Source organism: Vidua macroura, chromosome 3, assembly GCF_024509145.1.
Source record: "Vidua macroura isolate BioBank_ID:100142 chromosome 3, ASM2450914v1, whole genome shotgun sequence".
Lineage (NCBI taxonomy): Eukaryota > Metazoa > Chordata > Aves > Passeriformes > Viduidae > Vidua > Vidua macroura.
In genome coordinates, this window is record NC_071573.1 from 1,533,331 (window position 1) to 1,555,148 (window position 21,818).

At 39.0% G+C, this 21,818-nt stretch overlaps 1 protein-coding gene across 19 annotated transcripts in view; it reads left to right on the forward strand.

Moving 5' to 3' along the window:
- Positions 1–1,717: 1,717 nt before the first annotated feature.
- The window catches only part of NRXN1 (neurexin 1), a 673,407-nt gene continuing 653,306 nt past the window's right edge, over positions 1,718–21,818 (forward strand). For 18 of the 19 annotated variants that reach the window (XM_053972536.1, XM_053972537.1, XM_053972532.1 and 15 more), the window contains exon 1: positions 1,985–2,723. In XM_053972536.1, the coding sequence (XP_053828511.1) occupies positions 1,985–2,723 (739 nt within the window). Of the gene's footprint in view, positions 2,724–21,818 lie in introns of all 19 variants that reach the window. The other variant, XM_053972550.1, reaches the window with a different exon arrangement.

Genomic DNA, 21,818 nt, shown 5'->3' on the forward strand with positions numbered 1-21,818 from the left:
TGAAATTAAATATAGAGAGAGTAGGAGGTGACTTAGCAGCTCTGAACGTGTCAGGTGCAGGCAGCTGAGGTGTGTGCCTTTTTTTAAAGCGTTTCTCCCTGGCAGGGTCATCTCTGCCCCCTCTCCCCACACACGCATGTACACACACACCCCAGCCCAGAAAAGAGCTTGGCAGCGGCTCTGGCCATGCTATTGTGCCTGCCGAAGTGCTGCTGGCAAAGAAATGTAAGGGAGGGGAAGGGGAAGCGACGAGTGAGGGAGGTGTTGGAGATCCTCTCCTCCATCAGGAGAGGTCTGCTAATACACAGCTTTCAGAAAAGATACAGCAGCTCTGGGGGAGAAAAACAGCCTCTCCACTGAAACATTTTGGATGTAGAGACCTCTTCAGAGGATAAGGGTGAACTGTGGCATATATATAATTTGAAAACAGAGGAGTTGTTCTCTCCTTGTTCTCCTAAATAAGGGCAGCTGAGTAAATATACATAAAATACTGCAACCAATTTCAGAGGACTAGCACCTGGGATTAGCTGATCTGCGTTGTGAATAATGTCAACATCAGAGCTGGCTTGAATTGGATTTTCCCAGCCATAGCAAAAAATATCAGCCCCAGAAGAAACCAGGTAGCAGAGAAAAAAACATTTAAAAAAAATTCAAAAAGCCATCTGAGAAACAATTGCAATTCTTCCTCACCCCAGGAAAAATAAACCAGTAGGTGTGCCATGTGTGGTGGAGCTTGTCAGCTCCTGCTGGGAGCTCAGGCCACTTTATTTTTTTTGACCTGTACTAGAAACAACCAGAACTGGGCTTGGTAGCATCGTCTGTATGACTAGGACCTTGTAGCTTCACAGATGATGATGTTTTCACAAATAAATTGAAATGAAATAAATTGCAGAATAAACACTATCTTTTCTGTTTGACTTTGTTCTTGTAATAATAAAATGCACTACTGAAGTATTTGAAAGTTTTGGAAAGGTAAGTAGTTTACATTTAGATTATACCATAAAAATGTAATCTAGTATAAACATATGTGTTGAGATTTGTCTTTAGCGCTGCAGCCTATTACAATTTCTCAGTAACTCGAAAATTACAGCAGCATTTTCCTAATGTCCAACACCAGTCAAAAAGAAAAAAATAATCACAAACGTTCACTATTGATCAACTTCGTGATTCAACATGTTATTAGTTGTCATTTCTTATTATTCTGTTTCAATTCCTTGCAGATTAGAAACAAAAACAATAGAGGAAAATCACGCCCCTGGATCTTAGCCTTGGCCTTTTTCAAGCACGGAGAAGAGGAGCTGCCAGGCTTTGCATGTCAAGTGGCCACTCGGCTGTTTGACAGCTTCTGGGTTTCAACCCCGTTGGGATTGAGGCAGCTCAAGCAACCACGAGCGATGAGTCCTGTCGTCTGCTGACGCTGCTCTAGCACCATGGCAGACAGGCTGTGACATGACAAGAGGATCCATCCTAGGGAGGCAGCGTTGGGATCCATAATTGGCTTCCTGGGAAACTACAGCTGGTGGAGAGGATGTAAAAGGAGGCGCGCATGTGCCAGGATATTGCTGCGGCCTTGCCGAGCTGGTGGATCCACTTGGAGGAGAGTTTTGCCACTGGTCTTGGTTTTTTTCCCAGTTTGGTAATGTTGGCTTTGGGGAAAATTTCTGCTGACTCACCCACCCCTGGACACCTTTTGCAGAGCGTGGCCGGCCAGTGAAGAGGTCCAACGGCGCCTTACCGCCACTGCGGGTCCCCTCCGGTGGCCCCTGGCACCATCTTGTGCCCAAGCCCATCCCGTGGGGCAGCTGCAGCCCCCCGCCCCGGGGAGTCTCCCACAGTGACCCCCGCACCCGGGGCGGGGGTGAGCGTGCCCAAAGCTTCCAGCGCGGCCGGCGCCCGGCAAGATTTTACCCTGTCTGCCGCCGGGGCCCCGGTGCCGCCCCCCGCCAGCCCTGCCGCCCCGCTCGCCCGCCCCAGGCCGCGCAGGATGGGGGCGGCGCTGGTGCGGCGTGGGGGCTGCCTGCTGCTCTGGCTGGCCCTGCTGCTGGGCTGCTGGGCCGAGCTGGGCAGCGGGCTGGAGTTCCCGGGTGCGGAGGGCCAGTGGACCCGCTTCCCCAAGTGGAACGCCTGCTGCGAGAGCGAAATGAGCTTCAACATGAAGACGCGCAGCTCCAGCGGGCTGGTGCTCTACTTTGATGACGAGGGTTTCTGTGACTTCCTGGAGCTCATCCTCACCCAGGGAGGGCGGCTACAGCTCAGCTTCTCCATCTTCTGCGCCGAGCCTGCCACCCTGCTCTCGGACACGGCGGTCAACGACAACCTCTGGCACGCCGTTGTCATCCGCCGCCACTTCAAGAACACGACGCTGATCATTGACCGAGCCGAGGCCAAGTGGGTGGAGGTGAAGTCCAAACGGCGGGACATGACTGTCTTCAGCGGGCTCTTCCTAGGAGGCCTCCCGCCGGAGCTGCGGTCGGCGACGCTAAAGCTGACGCTCTCCTCCGTCAAGGACCGGGAGCCCTTCAAGGGCTGGATAACGGACGTGCGGGTGAACTACACGCAGGCGTCGCCGGTGGAGAGCCAGGAGGTGCGGCTGGACGACGAGCAGAGCCGGCTGTGCGCCAGGGACGACGTCTGCCTCAACGGGGGCGTCTGCTCGGTGCTCAACGACCAGGCCGTCTGCGACTGCTCCCAAACGGGCTTCCGAGGGAAGGACTGCAGCGAAGGTAAGGGGCCATTTCAGCTCGCCCCATCGCCCCCCTCCCCATCGCTCTGTGGAGGGGACGGGTCGGGGGCCAGGCCTGCATGAAGTTTCATCTGTATGAGTGGATCTTCCTCCCTCCCCTCCTTTCCCACCATGTCCCCCCTCTTCCCCACCTTCTCCTCCATGTCTTCCACGTGTCTCTGTGGCCAACCATGGCGCCATCACTCCTCTGTTCTCTGCGAGGCTGGGTGAGAGGAGGAAGAGGGTGTTATCTGAGCATCTTCCTGGGATTTGGGGTTGTTCTGGGTAAAGGAGAGGTGGGTGCTGGGTACCAGGTGTCACCCAGATGGCAGGGGGTGGCTGGAACCACGCTCGGCGGGAGCTGAGGGAGGGGACGTGCATGCTTGTCACAAGCAGCTGGTGGTAATTAATTTGGGGAGCAGGGAAATTGATGCTGGGAATAATTTAACTGGATTGAGTGCAAAGATGACCTGGGTTTGGTGTTGTAGGGTAGAGGAGACCCAGAGTCCACTTTGTATTTGCCTCTGCTATGTCATTGAAATAAAAATCAGTGATTTATTTGTGAATTCCTTAAATTGTGGCCGGGGAGGAAGGGGATTAAACAGAGGATTATGTTTTTACATGAACGCTAAGGGTACCTCTTTGCAACATACTTAGCAATTCACCATGCCAGTTAGACAGGGAGAGCACAAAAGGGCAAGGGGGAAGTACATACTCCAAGACCACAAAATGACTGAGTGGGTTTACCAAGGAAGAGGGAACCTAGAAAAACAGCAGTTTCCTTGATCTCATCTACAAATAAATCACTGGGTAAAATATGATTCATATTCAGTGCCCATTGTTTTTGGCAAATGGAAAGAATGTGAACGTTTACTTTGCAGATGCATGCAGGACTCTTGTTTTTATTATTTTGTTAGTAAATGTACCATTGCTTGCCGCTCCTTAGGCATAGGAATTATGTATGTTGTGTACCTAGAGCAGGATGTGAAGGTGCATAAATGAAATAAGAGTAAATGCATCAAGGGAAAATTTCATTATCATGTCAAAATTGGAGAGCAAAGACCTAAGTTTAAAATGTAAAAGGTAAATATGAATAAGATATTATCAAGGCCAAATTAAGATCTTCACTGAGTGGCTGCATGACATTTATGGCTGAATAATTTGCCTTTAGCATTTCTATCAGATTTCACTCATTATAAGAAAGAAAACATCATTTGTGACTGTGCTTTATTATGTAACACCTTCTGTCCTTAGTGTCAATACTAAAATGCTACAGTCATTCTGCATCCTGTTTACTTTATCAGCTGTTTATCTCTCATCTGCCATTCATGAAAAATTCAAACCCTATTAACACTTTAAATAATTTTTTATAGGAGCAAATAATAGTTTCAGAAAATTAGTCAGTTGCACTTTCAATTGCACCCATTCCCAGAAACTGCAAAATGAAATATCTTTTATATTAGGTAAACCCTCTCAATTTAGGATTTGGCTGTCAATTTTTAATATATGGTCCTACTTAACGTATAGGTGTATGAACAATATTGAGTTGTCTTAGCATCTCTGAGTTAGGCCCTATTATAAAGAAAACAAAAAAATGAGGTGTAGCAGCTTTATTAAAGCAATAATGGTAATTTAAATACTGTTATTACCATTAAACATTTATATGCCCTTTACACTAAAACATAATTTATTTATTTGAAGTTATTTTGCACATATAATACTTATGTGAAAGAGTTCACATGACTGCATGTAGTATCAGTGAGATAAATTATTGCCTTTACATAATAATAGGTTCAGTGGCTATTTTTAAGGAACACTTTTATGTTTAGATCAAATTTTAGAGAAATACATATCTGTGTTTCTATTTACTGAAAACTGTATGGAACTTTTAAGAAGATGACACCCAAAATGATGTTTAGAATCCCCCCCAAATTAAGGTAAAATGCTGACTTGATTTAAGTGCTGGTGGTTTTACAGTTGACATCGGTGGGATCAAGTTTCTCCTCACATGTCCCTCATAAAATAATAGCAAGACTTAAAATTGTAGCAGAAAGTATTCAGATTCTGATTTCATTTGAAAAAGGAGGCAACATTGGCCCTGACAGGAACATAAGTGGAACTACACTGCAGTTTATACCTGTTAATTGAGAAAAGGTAGCAACTGACACTTCCATCAGTCAAGTTTTGATGAAGGGATTAGAAGTTACTCATATGTGCCAGCAAAGATATTGAATTGTTATAAATTATTTAATATTCTAGGAAACAGAAAAGGCAGAAGGACAAGTAAAGCCTTTATATCTGCCAAGAAAGAAGCCTTGGCTTCTGTTCTTTAGTTTTTTGTAGCCAACATAGACATTAAGCTGTTGAACTTTGATCTTTTGTTCCCAGAATGTGCAAATTTCCCACAAGCCTTAGAAAGACATTGCCATTGCTAAAGGATCATCTCAGGCTGCAATTATCTGAAAGGGTCTTTTGAGTTTTCACTCCTACCCTTGTTTTGGTTTTTGTTTAAAAATGGTTTTAGATAGGAAAACCCCCCAACTTTCCATTTTTATCTGAAATTGTAGCCACGTGTTCTAGTTGATGCCTTTTCTTTAAAGGTGAAAGATGGTAATTAAATTCTATTTTCCTTGGATTTTTTTTTTTCTTGGATTTGTTGTTGTTCTATATCTCTGCAGTCTGGTAATACACAGAGTTCCTCAGTGTAATGAGGAATGTAGGAATTAATATCAACAACAACAAAAGAAAACCTTTACAAAATTTTCTACACTGACTTACATGTTTAGGAATTAAAAAGTAATAGATTTAGAGTCAACGTTTCAAGTCTTAAGATGCCATTTTTCATACAAGTTCAGTTATTTTCAGGAGAAAATCTGGTGGGTTTTTTCCCCAGATTCTCATCTTTGAAAAGCTTATTAATGATCCCTGAAGTAATTTTTTTTCTTGTAAGAATGAAATCCAACCAAGTTTTGGGTTGGATTTTTTTTGTTTTGTTTTGTTTTTTAAACCCATAGTAATATAAATTATTTTCAGTAGGCTTAACTGGTTTTATACCTGTCTAAATCAGGAGTAGCTTCATTTATGTTTTCTGAACTACACCTCTGTGAGAACAGTGCAAGCTAGGAAAGAACCATTCAGTCATTCCTTTTGTTCCAGCAGGATCTAAGTCCTCTTCAGTGGGAGCACTGGCATAAATCAGAGAAAAAGGACTGGAATTTTGCTTAAGTGTCAAGGATGTGCAGTCCATGCCAAAGAAAAATACCATCTCTAGCAGTTCTCTGGTTGGTAGGCCCATGGGTAAAAACCAGTACAAGAGCCTTCTAAAAAATAAAATCTCTGCTTTGTACTGGAAAAAAAGCAAGGGCATATTAGTCCACATAATAATAGTGATTCAGTAGAAGAAAAAAATGCACAAAATCATAATGAATTTTATTAGGAATAAGAGTAGCATTGAAATAAACCCTGACTGCCATATCAGTTTTCTGATAAGTTTTTGACATACATTTCAATTTTGTATTCAGTGAAAATTACAATATTTCCTGAAATTACTCAAATTGTTACGGCTTGATTATATGATAAGGAGAGATTTTTATTAAAAATATCAACTTTAAAGTCAGATTTTTAGTGCATTAAGTCAAGGTCCTAGAAGGTAAGGAGAATACATTACTCATATCAATGAACCTCCATATTCTTGTAATTTTGCTGCTTAGGTTAAAATTTCTAAACAAAAGAAAACCCCTATTTTGCCTATTAAACGACTAAGATAGTGACCTTCTGACTTTATATATATATATATAAAAAGGTATAGTTTTCCTGTTTTCCTTTCATCTTCATTTAATTAAAAATAGCCTTGTCCAGTATCCTGTCTGAGAAAGTAAGCAGGTGGCTCTAAAAGAGGTAGTAAAATGCACATGATGCATTGAATTGGGGAAAGTTTCTCACTGATGCTAACTTCTTGTAGCTCCATGCCCTTCTGCTTTTCTATACCTCTAATGGCTTGGAAAAGTTGCAGACAGGATCCTTTATCTTTTTAAAATATAGCTTCCCTACTTACCTCAATATTAGCATCTATTCAGGCAATTGCTCTGTGAATTCAACCTATCCCTGTTTATAACACGTTGTATTTTAGCTGTTCCACTGAGTTTCTGGTTTGTGAGAGAAATGAGGACTGTTCAGGCAGCTGTTCACTGGAAGAGATACTCTTCCTTGTCAGATATTCAGAAATTGATGCCAGCCACGGTTTGAACTGTGAAAGTGATTTTTGAGGAAGTCAGTTCCAGATGTCTCAGCCTAGCCAGCACTTAGATTTGTTTGTTTGGGTTCTGAATATACTACATCAGCCTTTGTTGTGTTTCCTTTTGCACGTTAACTTTTTTTTTAAAGCCATCCAATATTTATATCTCTTTGAAATTTTTGATATTCTAATCCATTTTGTCCCCTTTATGCCTTGAATGAAACATTTGGACTTCTTTTGGCGGTAATTATCTCTTGCAAGTTGCGTGTTGCAGTGAGATGTTGTTGAGCTCGTTGCCAATAGTCAGTCTTAGCAGAGTAGTCACCGTGGTCTTTCTCCCTCTTGAATCCTAGCTAAAATGTACTTTGGACTAGTAAATACTGTGAACAAAACTTGCCTTTTTAATTTACACTTCAGAATCTTTGTCTACATGATCTGTATTTTTTCTTCATGCTGAATTTCTTGTCAGTGCCAGTGGCTGCTGAGGTGATGTTGGTTTAGAAGGAGCCTTAGAAATGCACCAGGGATTGCACTGAAGTTCTGTATATGTACAAATTACGTCAAAAATTAAACAATCGTTATTTCACTTTATGTAATATTTTTAAATGGTGACTTTGTTGTCAAAGTAGAATCTTGAGAACAGATAATCAAGTAATCAAAAAGTCATTCAGAACTGTTACATCTGTTGCATTCACATTTAGTCCTATGAAAACCCAATCATTATGTCAGTTTAAAGGACACTTTTGCATCATTTTCCTAATGAAATTTGATACAGTATTTTGTTTGCCAGGATTCAGTATGATAGGATATTGATTTCAATATCTTCCTCATGTAAAATCACAGGAATTTAAATACTGAATTTAAATACTGGCAATTAAGAGCTGGCAGTCTGTTTTATATTGTCTTCTAAGGAGGTCTCTTGTCGAGTATTACTAATCCTTTCAAAATGCTGATACTGAAACTCCAATAGCCTAGATCTTGGTACTCCAGGTAAATAATATTTTAAATAGTGAGATTATTTTTTCCCTTTGGGCCTAGTTGAGGTGCTGGGTTCTTTTTAAATTTAAGCATGTACTGTGAATTATAGACAGCTAATATGCTAGAAGAATTTATGTCTAGCACCATAGGACCTTGTGTCAGATTGGTCATATTCATTCAGACTTTCAAAATAATACATATTAAAATTGTCTGTGTTTTGATGTAATTGCATTTTGGGGCTTGTAGGCATTTGATCTTTTGTTTCAGCTGAAGGTTGGCTCTCTTTTTACAATAGATGTCTTTTAACAAGGGATGCTAGCTACAGATTTGTGGGATTTTGCCTCTTCATCATTACTGACCTGATGGACAGGAATGGGGAGAAAGGCTGGCAATTAAAAATGAATTCCTGATAGAAATAGTTTTATGTAGAGGCTAACATTAACATATGCAGCTTGGAGGGTTCATGTATCTTTTAATAAACATATTAAAATTGGATGGTAACTTAAAAGAAAAAGCTTCATCCATCTATTTTGGTGAATTTAATATGATTTACTTACCAGAAAGTTTGGTGTTCCTTTTAGAAAGCATGGAACCATACCAGTTTCTGGAAAAAGGCTCTGTCCAGTTTGTTGTGCTGTAGTTGAAACCTGTGTACCTTCATAAACACATGATTTTCCAGAATAGTGAAGGGCATTCTGAGGTGTTCAATTACTTTAGTGAACCTGAGGACTAAATTGTAGAGACCAAATATACTTCTTTTAGGGAATGATTGGTTAGGGTGTAACAGACATACCTTTAATTGTGTTATATATAGAATTGACTAACAAAATAAGAGTAAATAACACTTTGATGTCTTTATTTAGTTCTGTGCTGAGCTGGGATCATAATTTAATATTTGACAAAAGATGTGCACTTTCTTGAATGGCAGTTTCTCCTTCTGTACTGTGGTGATGGTATCTGAGTGTATCACAAGCACTTCAGCCTGGATTATATTGTCGTGTATGCAGAACTCAATTTTTCAGCTCAGGTGCTCTTCTGCCAAGCTAAAAAGTAATTGTATGTGGTGAATTCATGCAAATGTGTAGCCATTCTCCTGGATCTTGGAGTGGAATCAGAAGGATCAATAAGTGCTTCAATGAGCAAAATATCTGCAGTAACTAATGAAGCAATGAGGCAGGAAAACCCACATGGTTTTGGTAGGACATTGCTTTCTCAGTGACCCTGGCCAGTTCACACCACTTTTTCAGTTTGCCTTCCTAACTGTAACGTGAAACTACTTCATGAAGGAGCTTTTGGTAGGATCTTTTTTTCCTGGTCATCAGATACTTGAAAGATCAGAATTTCTATTAGGGATGTAGGAGAGGAGGTCAGGACCTGAAGCTCCCTTTACTATTGTGCGACCACTTCGGTCTACAGAACTGATAATTGTTAGCTGGCTTTGAAATTACAGGCCTTCCTGGTGCCTTTCCATAGCTGAGTGTTCAGCATAGTGTGGTTTTCCTTGCTTTTTTTGTCTGTCACTGTCTGCCATTGTTCTGACTAGACACTGGAAATGATGTAGCCTGTCACCTGCCAGCCACTTCTCCTTGGACAATTGAGCTCTTCTCATCACACCCGTATAAAAGTCTTCCTTATTACTGTAAAGGGTTCCTTATCACTGTAGAAGGATCTGGGACTTAATGTCTGAGCAGAGTGAAGAACTCTTGCTCCTACTCAATGACCACATAACTTTTTAGTTTTATTCTCTTCCATTTTCAATGAAAAATCTGAGGGTGGATGTTTGTGGTGACCGGGAGCGGGGCTGTGGCCCAGCCTCATCCCCAGGGCACAGCTGTGAGCAGCAGGTGAGCAGCACTGGCAGCAGTGAGCCATGGAGTGCCCAGGGGCACTGAGCAACCACAGAGGGAGCAGAGGGCTCACAGGTGCCCTGCATGAACGTGAGGGTGTGAAAGGCTGGGCTGAAGAACAAGAAGGGCAGATGCTTGCAGCCTTCTGCAGTGGGGTGATGTTACTCTGTGTGGGCAGGCACCTGAAGCCCTCTGGTGAGCTGTGGTGTTTCTCTGTGTGGGGGAATGGTTCAAGCCTGCTGGAACTGGGTGGTGGCACTCTGTGTGTCGTGGCTGTCTCAGCTGCAGCGTGGCTGTGACAGGTGAAAGTGGGAGGTGGCCTCAGTTATGCCTTCCTTGAGGTTGTCAAGAAACGAGGTAGCTGTCTGCAAGAACAGGATTCTGTGACGAGGTTTGAGATTTCTTTAGCGCTGTGGAGTGTATTAAGAACCTACAATTACTTAGTTATGTCCTAATAAGCAGCAGGTTTGGCACCTTTTAGGTATCTGAAGAAAATGTGTTCTGTTTTCATTTTCCACTGGAGTCAATTTGAAGTCCCATTGACTCAAGTTTGGAATTAGGGCAAACCTAATAACCTGCTGATTCTGAACTTATTATTCAAGTAGGAATATGAAAACAGAGAGAACTAGGGCAAATTAAATAACCTGCTGATTCTGCCTGTAGTATTCATCTGGGAATGTCTATAGAGAAAATACTTTTCTTAAATTCTGATATTTATTACCATGATCATCATCACTATAATTATTCATTAATTTAATATGTGCCTTATGAACCATGCTGGAAGAGTGATGTTTTATGACTTTTTCTTGCATTTAAGACTCTCTATAATTTGAGGGAAAACCTGATTTCCCAAACAAATGGATGGTGTGGAATCCCATTTGCAGTTGCTGCCACTACAAACTGTGAAACAGTGGATTTTGCCTATGGAAGTGTTACACCCCAAAAATGCTACACAGGTGTGCAAGTCACAGATTCCTTTTAGAATGTTGCACAAGGTCTTGAAATGAGAACATTGGACTCTTTGATTTTGTCTAGAGCAAGGGCTTTGCATTGCTTAAAGGCAGAGAAACTTGATTGATTCTTCCCACAGTGCTGACTTCTTATAATTAAATGAATGTGTACAGCCATTAAGGAGGTCACTGGCATTACCCTATGCACCTGGAAATGTGTATCACAGTCCCAAAGTTTCTGAATTACGTCTTAATTTCCGATGCAGGATGGCTTTCTTCTTCATCTTCCTTCTCTTTTGTGCTTTTTAGCTTTAACAAAAAACATTTAAAAATGACATTTTTTTTTTCAAAGGATCTATTTCCATTAAGAAAAGATTTCTTGAGAAAGCTTGCATGTATGTAATATAAATTACATGTACTTTCTTTTGAATAAGTGTATAGAAAATGACAGAATTAGTGACTAGACATGGAGTGAAGATCTGTATCTCAACACTGTCATTTTCTTTATTATCCTGATTCTTCTTTGTTTCCAAAGGTCACAAGAGGAGTCTTCACACACACATCAGCATTGTACAATGGGTGTCTAGGGCACAACCACAATGAATAGCTTTAGAGTGAATTATGGTCTTGTGATGTAAAGATTATATTTATTCTTAATAAAAAAGGGAGAATAGGGCCCTAATGCTAGGGAAAAAAAAAGTGCTCTTCAGCCTTAAAGGTGTTATCTTCCCTGATTCTGAATCATGCAAGTGTGATAAAAGTGGTATAAAAAACTTGGATTCCACTGGTTGTTGCACAGCAACAGGCTTACATTTTACATTTCAAAAATGATCTGTACATTTTACATTCGTAAAATCAGACTCTTGGCCTGGAAGGTCCAGGAACAGGAGTCAGAGAGGCAGGTGAGACACAGCAGCTCCTTCCCAGACTGCACACACTGCTGTGTTCAGGCACAGTGTTCTTCAGGTGGTCCTCAGTCTCCTGGGGTGGGCTGGTGCTTCACAGGATGCCCTCCCTTAGAGAAGCTGTGGCATTTCTGCAGGAAGTTGCCAGGAATGTTGGTCCTGGCAGAGAGAATACTAGTGTTGTGCATTTTGAATCTGCTTTTTTTTCCCCATTTTCCCTAATCAGAGGAGAGACAGGTGAAAATGGAATTTAGAAACCCATAGATGTAAGTTACTTGATTCTTAAGACTATTGTGGGGTGATATAGGAAAGATTTGTAAACAGATTTTTTTAAGAAGAGATAAATGCCCTTCTTCCACATCCTTCTCAGATGAGTGTTGCTCAACTTCTCAGGAGCTGATTCTCAGTGATTTTTTTTTTCTGTGACATTGCAGAAAAATAATTTCTGTAACATTATGACATTGAAAAGAACCTGGGAGGGTTTTTTTTAGAACCTATAGTTTTTCAGAGATAAATGATGGACTGTCATTCAACATTAACAAAATATTTGTCTGGTTTAGTTAAACATTTACTGAAGAATTCTGAATATGGATCTCACATTCTTACGTAAAACATTCCTGACTTAAGTATTATGAGAAGAACATCAGAATTTTCCCAGTAGTTCACCAGAAGAAAATATGTTCAAATCACATTTTCTTTGTTGGCCCAAATCTCCACAACTTTTCTGTGAACAATGTATCTGTTGTGGTAGTTTCCAGGAATTTCTTTGGGGGTTTTTTTGTCACTGTTCTCAGTCCAAAGTACTTGAAGGAGCAGCTAGGGTTTATGTTAACCTTGAACTTGTTCTTTTTTTTTTTTTTTTTTCTCTGCAGCAGTTGAACAACTGAGTCTGGAATTACAGGAAGTTGTGCAGTAATAATAAGCAGTACAGCACAGGTTTTGGCTTTTCTTTTCCACATTACAAATTTTGAAACTCAAAATGTATCAAAAGAGTGCATCAGGTTTGAAGTTCTGAGAGAAATATTTTCACGCTGTTTCCTATTCAAGTTTTTATAACAAAGAAAATTCCTATGACAGAAAAAAGTTCAGCTACTATCAAGTGAAAGTTTTGACCTGCTATTCTTGCAAATCCACTGACAGCCACAATTCATGTTGACATCCAGTGGTTTTACCTATTGTCTTAGCACTGGCTGGATCCCATTCTCCTTTTTTTGAGTATCATTTGGGTCTTTAACTCAGTAAAGTCTTTCTTGCACATTATAAATACCTACATCATCCAAATTTGCTATTCAGGCACACATTACCCATTGTGATACCGTGAGTCATGCTGGTGGATTTTGTAAATCTTAAACCATGAAAGCATCCACAGTAATGCAAGGAGAAAAAAAAAATCCTTCCAATTTCTCCCCTATTAAAAAAAGAATACAAACAGAAACATTCATTGCAGTCTAAGTTAATGGCACCATGGGAATTCAAAAGCAAAGCTGCCTTCAGTGAGTGGTGGCTTTTATTTTTTTTTCTTTTTTGTGTTTAAGCATAGAATTTCTCTCCATTTTATTCACATTTGCATTAAAAATAATAGAAAGCATTTAGTGATGCTGTATCTATTGTGATAGAGGTACATCAGATTCAAAAGCATGCCTCTAAGAGCTTAGAAATATTGAGTTTTTTTGATTTTGCACTTTAGTTTGCTGCCTGCATAGCCTAAATGTATAAAGTGAGATGGGTGCAGGTTTTGGTGTTAGTCAGCTTTGCTCTTCCATAGCTTCCTCATCAGAAATCTGTAAAAACAGAAATCTGAAAAATGTCTTGGAAACTTGTCCTTGCCCAGTCTGAGCTCTCAGTGACTTTCACTGAGCTTTCAGCCATTAGAGAGTGCAGAAAGAGATACTCAGGTTGATTAACCGAAGGAATTGGAAGAGAAAAATGTTCTTAGAAATAATATTTACTGTTCTGTACAATATTTCTAAAATATTTTGCTTGTGCAGATTTTTCACATTCAGTAGTAGCTCTGTCAATTGATGTAATAAAGTCATTTATTGCAGTGCTCCTTTCTTGTCTCTGTAGGTCAGGATTGATGTCTCTTGAAGCTGATATGTTAAGCCATTGTAAAATAAGAGTTAAGTCAGCATCAGGTCCTCTGATTAGGAAAAATAACCAAAATCTTTCAACTGTATTACTATTAAAACACCCTGAAAATGTCAAGAAATAAACAGGCTTACTCTTGCCCACTACTATAGAATGCTACTTTGCAATCCTTACAGAAGTTCCCTTTTCCATTCAGCCGCATGGAAAGATCTTGTCAGCACGAAAGTGACTGGTGGGAAGCTTTGCCTACGTGTCTCTCACTCCTGTAGCCTGCAACAACTACTTTTTCCACTCTTCAGTTTCTCTCTTTTGTAGAGGCTTTTGGTGAGAACTTGCAATGCCATTTTCCCTTACAAAATCATGAATTAATGGCTAAAAAAGCTGAATACTTTAACCCCACTGTCTGATCAGTCACCCTCATTGATCAGATGACCTAGTCTGTATTAAAATGCTTGCCTTTTGCAAATAGACTGTCAAGTATTTTTGTCATCTATGTGTTTGAATCAATCTTTGCACTCCTTTGGTTACTCTTAGGCACCCATTCAGAGCACAGGCTTTTAAATCACAGCTCAGTATGGGCAGTTTGCATCTTCTCCAATCAGCCCAAGTCCTCAGTGTCAGTCTAACAGCTATGAACCTACTGCACTCCAAATTTATGCTCAGAGAATTTTATAAAATAAAGCAATTAGAAGCTATGAACTGTCAGGACAAAATATACTCTGCATTTTTAATTTCATCTGTTTCTGGGTATCCATTATGAAATTACATGATCATATACCACTTTATCCTTGAGCTTTCCAGCCCCTTCAGTGAATAGCCTGGATAATAAGTTCTTCAATATTTTGTTTTCTACTTGCTGTTCAGCTTGTACTCCTGAGCCTTATTCATTGTCCATATTAAAATCATTTCTCTGAAGAGAAATCAGTAATATTTCTCAGGCTTTTCTAAGGTTTTCATAGATACAACACCTGAGCTACTGTGCAAATATTGAAAATTGCACAATGCCCATGATGACAGAGGCTCTCATTCATAGAGGAGAAGAGAGGCAAGAGAGACTGCAGGTAAAAACATTCCCTGAGTGCCCATCTGAGGTTTTTTCTGGGTACTTCACAGATAACACCACGTGCTCCAAGCCTCCTCTAGCACTTCAAAGCACAGCTGGCTCTGTGTTCTGGGATTTCCATCACAGTACTCTCTCCAAACAAATATTTGGAGCAGCATTAGGAATGACCACCCAGAAAATGCCTGTCTTGAAAAACCTGACCGAAATCCTGTTGGATTTTTAGGAGAGAAGGGAACAGAGTATGTTCATTCAGCTCTCCTTGTTCTGAGGTACACCCCACTCCTTTTCAGCGAGGGCAGATGCTCTGCTCACTGGCACAGCAGCTGTCTGTGGTACTCAGTCATTACTTCTGGCTAAGAATAGTCCTCTGTGTGCAGATCAAGTGAGGGAAGCTCTGGAGAGAATTGCATTAAACTGTGTAATTAAAGGCTGTATCCTACCCTATATGAATAAAGTAGATGGATCTCAGTTATGTAAGAAGCCTTATGTCTCAGAGCTGCTATTTTTGACTTTGCAACCTAAAGAATGTTCTTTTAAGATAGTGAAATAGGCAGTGTGTGTTTTTTATTTTTTTTTTTTTTTAAGTTTTTAAGCCTCTTCTCCCACGCAGACATCCCAGCCATTGTGTTTTCTGCACTTGAATGAGGAAGCTGCCTTTCTGTAAGGCCCATTCCTCAGCAGGGAATTTGCTGAGGGATTGACACTTCCCCTGCTCCAAAACTGAGTGGCTGCACCTAGCACTGGTTTCAGAGTTTTGAATGACAGGGAAGACCTGCTGAGGCTGAAGTTGAAGGTCTTTCAGGAGTTTAGTGGTAAAACCTGAGACATCTCCACTAATGTGCATACACGTTTTGGGAAACATTTGCAATTTGAGCAAATTCTGATTGGTTTTCAAGGGCTTGGCAAAAGGCTTAAACCCAAAAGTCAAGTTACGCCTGCCCAAATGGTTTTTATATGCCTGCTTCAAAATAGGACTGAAGTCAAAAGGAATCAGACAGGAAATGAAACTTACTCAGAGCTCCCTTGGGGATATGCTACTGCTAACATAAATGTCAAGATTTTCAGTTGAGATATTTGGGGTTTTTTTTTTTTACTAAATCAAATGCAGTTTTTTAAGACTGAAAAAAGACTTTCTTACTATACTGGGTCACTCTATTTTCAGTAATTACTGTAATCAACCTTCCTCTGTAGTAAATGTAGTAAATGTGTCTTTTAAAGAAAAAAAAAATTAAAAAGCCACATGAAAGTCTTACACAAAATTGCTTCAATGCATTTCAGAAACATTTTTCCAAGGAAATGAGTTTTTTTAAAGTAAGATATAGACATAGTATTTGCATGTCTGCTTATCAGTGTTGCCATTACAAAAATGGCCTAAAAATGTTTCTTAAACCTGTAAAAGTTTCATATAATGAGTAGTATAGCCATAATAAAATATTCTGTACTCAAGAGCCAAAAATGAAGTATTCATCTTTGACATGACCAGACAATATTTTTAAGACACTTCTGTCTTTATAAGAGCCACATTTATTAATGTTCCAGGACCTTTGAACACACCTTTGGTATTTCTCCTCCTTATTTAGAGGTTACTTTCTCTACTTGCAGAACTAGATGCTCTTTCTTTCCCTGTGTGTTAAAAAAAACTATAAAGGTTAGAAATATTTATTTTCCCTTTTCCTTTCCATGCTTTATCTTGTATCCACTATGTAGTAGATGTCTAGAAAGAATACAAATAAGGAGCTTTTAGGGCAGGAGGTGAAGACAGAATAAAATCACAGTCAAATTCCCACTAAATTTCTTTCTTATCACTTAATTCACAGATGGTCCCACTGTATTTGGTTGGATTATTTATATGAATAATTTCATCCCCTTGATCCCCAGTATAATTTAATGTATGTATTATTATGCTGCAGATAACCAGACTTATTTTAATAGCACAATATGGCTGTTTACAAGCATATGATTATCTTATATGTTACCTTGTAGTATTTTAATCATCCAGTGACATTTTCAGGAATGTTAAATGTTATTGCTCCCACTGATTTAAATGTGTGTTAGAATGAATAGAAAAGTTTTTAAACTAGAAAAGTTCAATAGTCAAAAAAGAATTAAAAATTGTGGCTTAAGGAGGATCAGATACAAGCTGAACTGCAGAATCATAGATGACCAATGAAAGTATTTATAGTTTTAGAGAAAACTATCCATGTTTTTACATATTATAAATGTCATGCCTACTATGTAGTCTAATTAGATTCATCTTTAGAAATGCCTTTTATAATGAATAATAATGACCTTAAGCTCAGAAGTCTGTATGCATATAAATTTTCTTCAAGCTCAATGTATGTGTCATTTACCACCTTTCTGTTACATTTTCTGTGAAATTCAGAATTCCAGTGCTGCTTCTTTAGGAAAGCTTAAATTCTACAGCAAAATAGTACCAGTCAGAAACCCGAGTCCTGTGCAACATCCCTAAAGGCTGTTTTTTGCTAAGCAGTGAAGGGAGTATAATTTAATACACTGTGATTTTACTGTCATTTAAAATATGTCCCCAGCTCAGCAGTACTGCCCTGCAAACTTCATTTCTTCCTTTTGAAACATGGGAGATATATACCAAGAGTGAAAGAAAAGTTTAGTGAACTAAGAGGACCATAGGATATCAAAAAAAAAAAAAAACATTGACACTCCATCATCATTAAATCTGCTACCTGAACTGCTCAGACCTCTCAGACTTGTGTGGTTGCTTACAACACTCATGCACTTCATAAACTGGCTAAAAACTCTGCTCAATTTAATACATTTATAGAAAGCAAATTGTCCTAAACGTGACTTTACAAAGACTCCTAAATTAAAAAACAAAGCAAAACAAAAATTGAAATTAAATAATTAAGGCAACAATTCCTTTATTAACCACAGGCATATCTATGTTAAAATTGTTAATGTGCCATCTCTGGGATTTATAACAGTAAGATTAAAAGTTAGTATTTTTGCCCTCTTGGCTACAGGAGAAGGGGACATGTGACTCTTGCTTACATCTCTTTGAATTTCTGTCTATGTAGATGTGATTTATTCCTGCAAGCATTAATTATTATCAATGTTCTGGCCAGAACAAAACTTATATAAGGAATTTATGAGAGAGATGAGGAAAGCTTTCAGTGATTTGGAAAGTATTTTCTCTCTTTTAAAGGAGTTTTCAAAGCATTTAAGGTGAAATTTGTCTCTCAATAAGCCTGGTAGCCTCATTGTACTGTATCTTAATGAAAACCATGAAGTTTTTCAGCTGAGGTTGGGAACTGGACCTCCATTTTCTGTGAGTCAGTAGCATCACTTTTAAATCAAATCTTGGAAAACCTCTTTGTAATAAAATTTTTGTAGCTGTCAAAAATATTTGAGAGTTGTTTTCCCTGCATTCAAGAGAGATTCCTGAATGTATTGTTTTTTTCTAAAATTTTCAGCAAAATATCAATATGAATTGGTATTTTCTTTATGCAAGAGGCAGGCTGGAAAACTGTTAACAAAATAAAAGATTGGCAATATTGTTGAAGCAAACCTTTGATAACCAAATAAATGATATCAGGAAAAGAATGTAGCAAAAACACCTGAAGTTTTATTAGCTATCATAGTAGTATATCAAGTTTCGGCAAGTTATTGCTCCCTGATTTTGTTGTGCACTGCCTGTCCCTAAAGAGAGAGCAGAAGTCTCACCATGAGTCTCATCCTGCACCTCTTACTGCTCTTTTTTGTATTAACAAGAGCTGTGTGATACTTCATATACAACCAGCTGCAAGTTCTCCTCCAAAGCGCTGGGCTCCTTCAGAAAAACATTTAAATTGTGATAGTGACCTTTGCTCCTAGAGTGCAGTTGGGTTTTGTTTCTGCAGAATTGGCTAGAGTTGAGAAAAACTTATTATGGAACAAGGCTTTTCGGCTTTGGACCCAGTTATTATTTCTTCTTTAGAAACTGGATCCTTCATAAATGATTACATCAGATGAAGGGTAGACATCTGGAAGCATAAAATGGGGAAAAAAAAAAAGGAGAGATGAAGAACTGAGAAGTAATTAAGTTCTGGAAATGGGATTTGGAATTGCTATTTTATTTTCACTATTCTATTACAAGTTCTTTATATATCTCAAGTATTTAATCTTCCTCACTGATTTTCATCCCTAAAATAAGGTTAATAATATTCACTGTCTCCTCTACCATTCCCTGTCTTTTTTGTTTAGTGATGTCTGAGGTTTAGGAACAAATTTCATTATATTTTTTGCCAATACCTACTGCAGGAGAAGTGGATCCTACTTATGGTTTTAGATGTGGCATGTTATGCACAATATTGAGCTGAAGTTGAGATACAAACATTGGAGCAAAAATTATGAATAAATTATTGTAATGCAGGGTATTCCAGATTGCTTTAGGGCAACTAATTTCCTGATGTATTCATACATATTCTTTATAAACAAATGTTCTTTGGAATAACCATTTTGGGCCTGGTTTGTGGCTTATTTCTCATAGCATGACATGGCAACAAGATCTGTTGAGTAAAAACTGTTTATTTATTAAGAGGTGCATAAATAATGTGCCATCAAAAGAGTTTTAATTTTATCTACTTTGCAAGTAAAAGCAAAGATGCTTTTTGGAAATGAATTGAAAACCTCCTATAATATGTGTAAAATTGTATTTTATTGGGATAAATGTCAGCAGAGAAGGATTTTCTTAGGTGTACTGCACTCTAATGGTACTTGCTGATGGTGTTGTATGAAGGATTTTAGAGCTTTCCAGCAGAAGTCATTTACAAAATGTCACAGAATGTAAAGCTTTGTGGTGGCAAAAAGGTGTAAGGGAGAAACAGTGATTTTCCTTAATACCTGGTTAGGTAAAGGCTATTCTGAACAATACAGGCTGATTAGTTAGTAAAGAGGGAAAAAAGCACTTTTGTAAGCTTCTGGATTTTGGTTCTTCTGCTACTAAGAATTTGCCTAGAAGCATAAGATGAATTTGTTCGTTTGTATTTGAATTGAAATGAGGATCTGATTTTCATCAGTGTAACAGTGGAATGATTCTCCTCAGGCAGTCTTTGAAAGCAAGGGAATATTCTTTCTGATTTCAGAAATTTTTGGATAAAGGGGTTTGGTTCTACCTCAGACTGCTTCAACTCCCTGTCATGGACTTTAGTTATATTGCTTTTCATGAAAAATGTATCCAAATGTGTTGCTTTTTCTAACAATTTATAAACCAGGTTGTGCAGAAATAATTCCTATCTGATCTTTCTATGATGAAATAATGTTATGAGGGTTTCAAGGATATGTAGCTTGAGTGACTTTAGCTCTAAGATTTGATGTCATGGAGGTCTCATGAGGGTATCTTGAGATAGCAGTTGGACAGTAGATCAATGAGTCATTCACTTGTGTTTCATGCAGAATGAGTTGTTTTTAAAAGGATGGCTAGACTGTCCAAATGGCAAATATGTATGGGACTGACCAGACAGTCCAGCTCCAGACTGTTTGCCACTTGGATGGAGTGACCAGGCAGAGAGTGAATGACACCTGTGCCATAGCAGAGGATCACCTACTGAAGAATGCAAAATCTACAGAAAAAAATAAAAAAGGAAAAAAAAAAGGAATTGGTTAAACATATATGAATGGAATCCTGGGTTGCATTCCAGTTCCTGTGTGGTTAGGTATGGTCAGGAATTGGAGAGGCACTGATGTGCCAGCTCCTTTCCGTGGGGGCACGATGCATTTGGCTGAGCTCAACAGCCAAGCAGGGCTCGTAAATGGCATCACAGGGAAAGAGTGATAGGCAGGAGCTCTGTCTAGTGACAGAGTCCCAGGGTGAGCAACCCACAGTGCTGGCCCAAGGTGCTCCGTTTCAGTTTGATTTTTAGCAGAATGACAAAGGGGGTTGGAGAAAGCAAAGCACTTTGGCTGAATGAAATGTTCAGCAAGTCTGTGATTGCAGGAGGGAGCGTGGAAATCTGAAATCTGGGAGCAAGTCCACTGAATGTGGAAACTCCTAATCAGAGGAGAACTAAAGCATTATTTATGTCTTACATGTTTGATCATTAATGGAATACAAAAAGAAAAAGAATAATAAAAGAACTGGTTACTCTGTACTGTTGAACAGATTACTGGGGTTTGAAATAATATGTTATTGAGTAGAATAATAGATATGTTTATTTTATCTTCAAAATATTTTAGCCTGATATTTTAATTTCACCAAGTAGTGAGGAAATATAGAATCTGTAGCTTTGAAGACCATAATACTGCTCCATTCCCTCCTCTGGGAAAAAAAACAAACAAACAATCTTTGTTATAATTTACAGATGTACTCAAACATGCTTTTAAATGGAAGCAGCCATAACCATAACAAGATTTTATGAGTTTTTCTAGGCAGAGGGTGTACTTACTCACCTCCCATGATGTCTGGAGGAATTTGCTGATGAACTAATGAGTGCATCCCATTCCTTTCCCTTCCCTTGTCATAGCTGTGGATGCTGCCACTATGGCATTGCTGGAGGTAGCACACGTACCTCGTGGAACCATAAACCAAAATTTATGGTGTAGCCTCCTAAACCATAGTTTATGGTGTATCTAATACACCATTCCTAGAAAAAAAAAATTAAGTACTTTTTGTTTTTTTCTAAAGAAGCATCTACTAATCTCTGGTAAAACATTTCATTCCCAAAATATGAAGAATGTATTTTTTTAATTGCTGGCAAGATTTGCATGTGCCCAAAATTTACTGCTGCTTTTGATCAGCTGTTTTCACTGATGGTTTTGGACAAGAATTTGCATGTTCAATTTCCTCAGTGTAAAATACATATTTCTTTTAGTGTAAACATATGAAAGTAAATTTTCCTCTCTGTTTAATCTATTCATCAAGGTACAGTGTAGTGCAATTCTATTTCAGCAAATGATGATGCAGCACTTTGTAGCTGCAGGGGGACAGGGAAAGACATGCATTTTTATCCTACTGAAATTGCTTCCTTGCAAAGATAATGTTGGGACTCGGGAGGAATTTATCAAGTTGTTTCTGCACC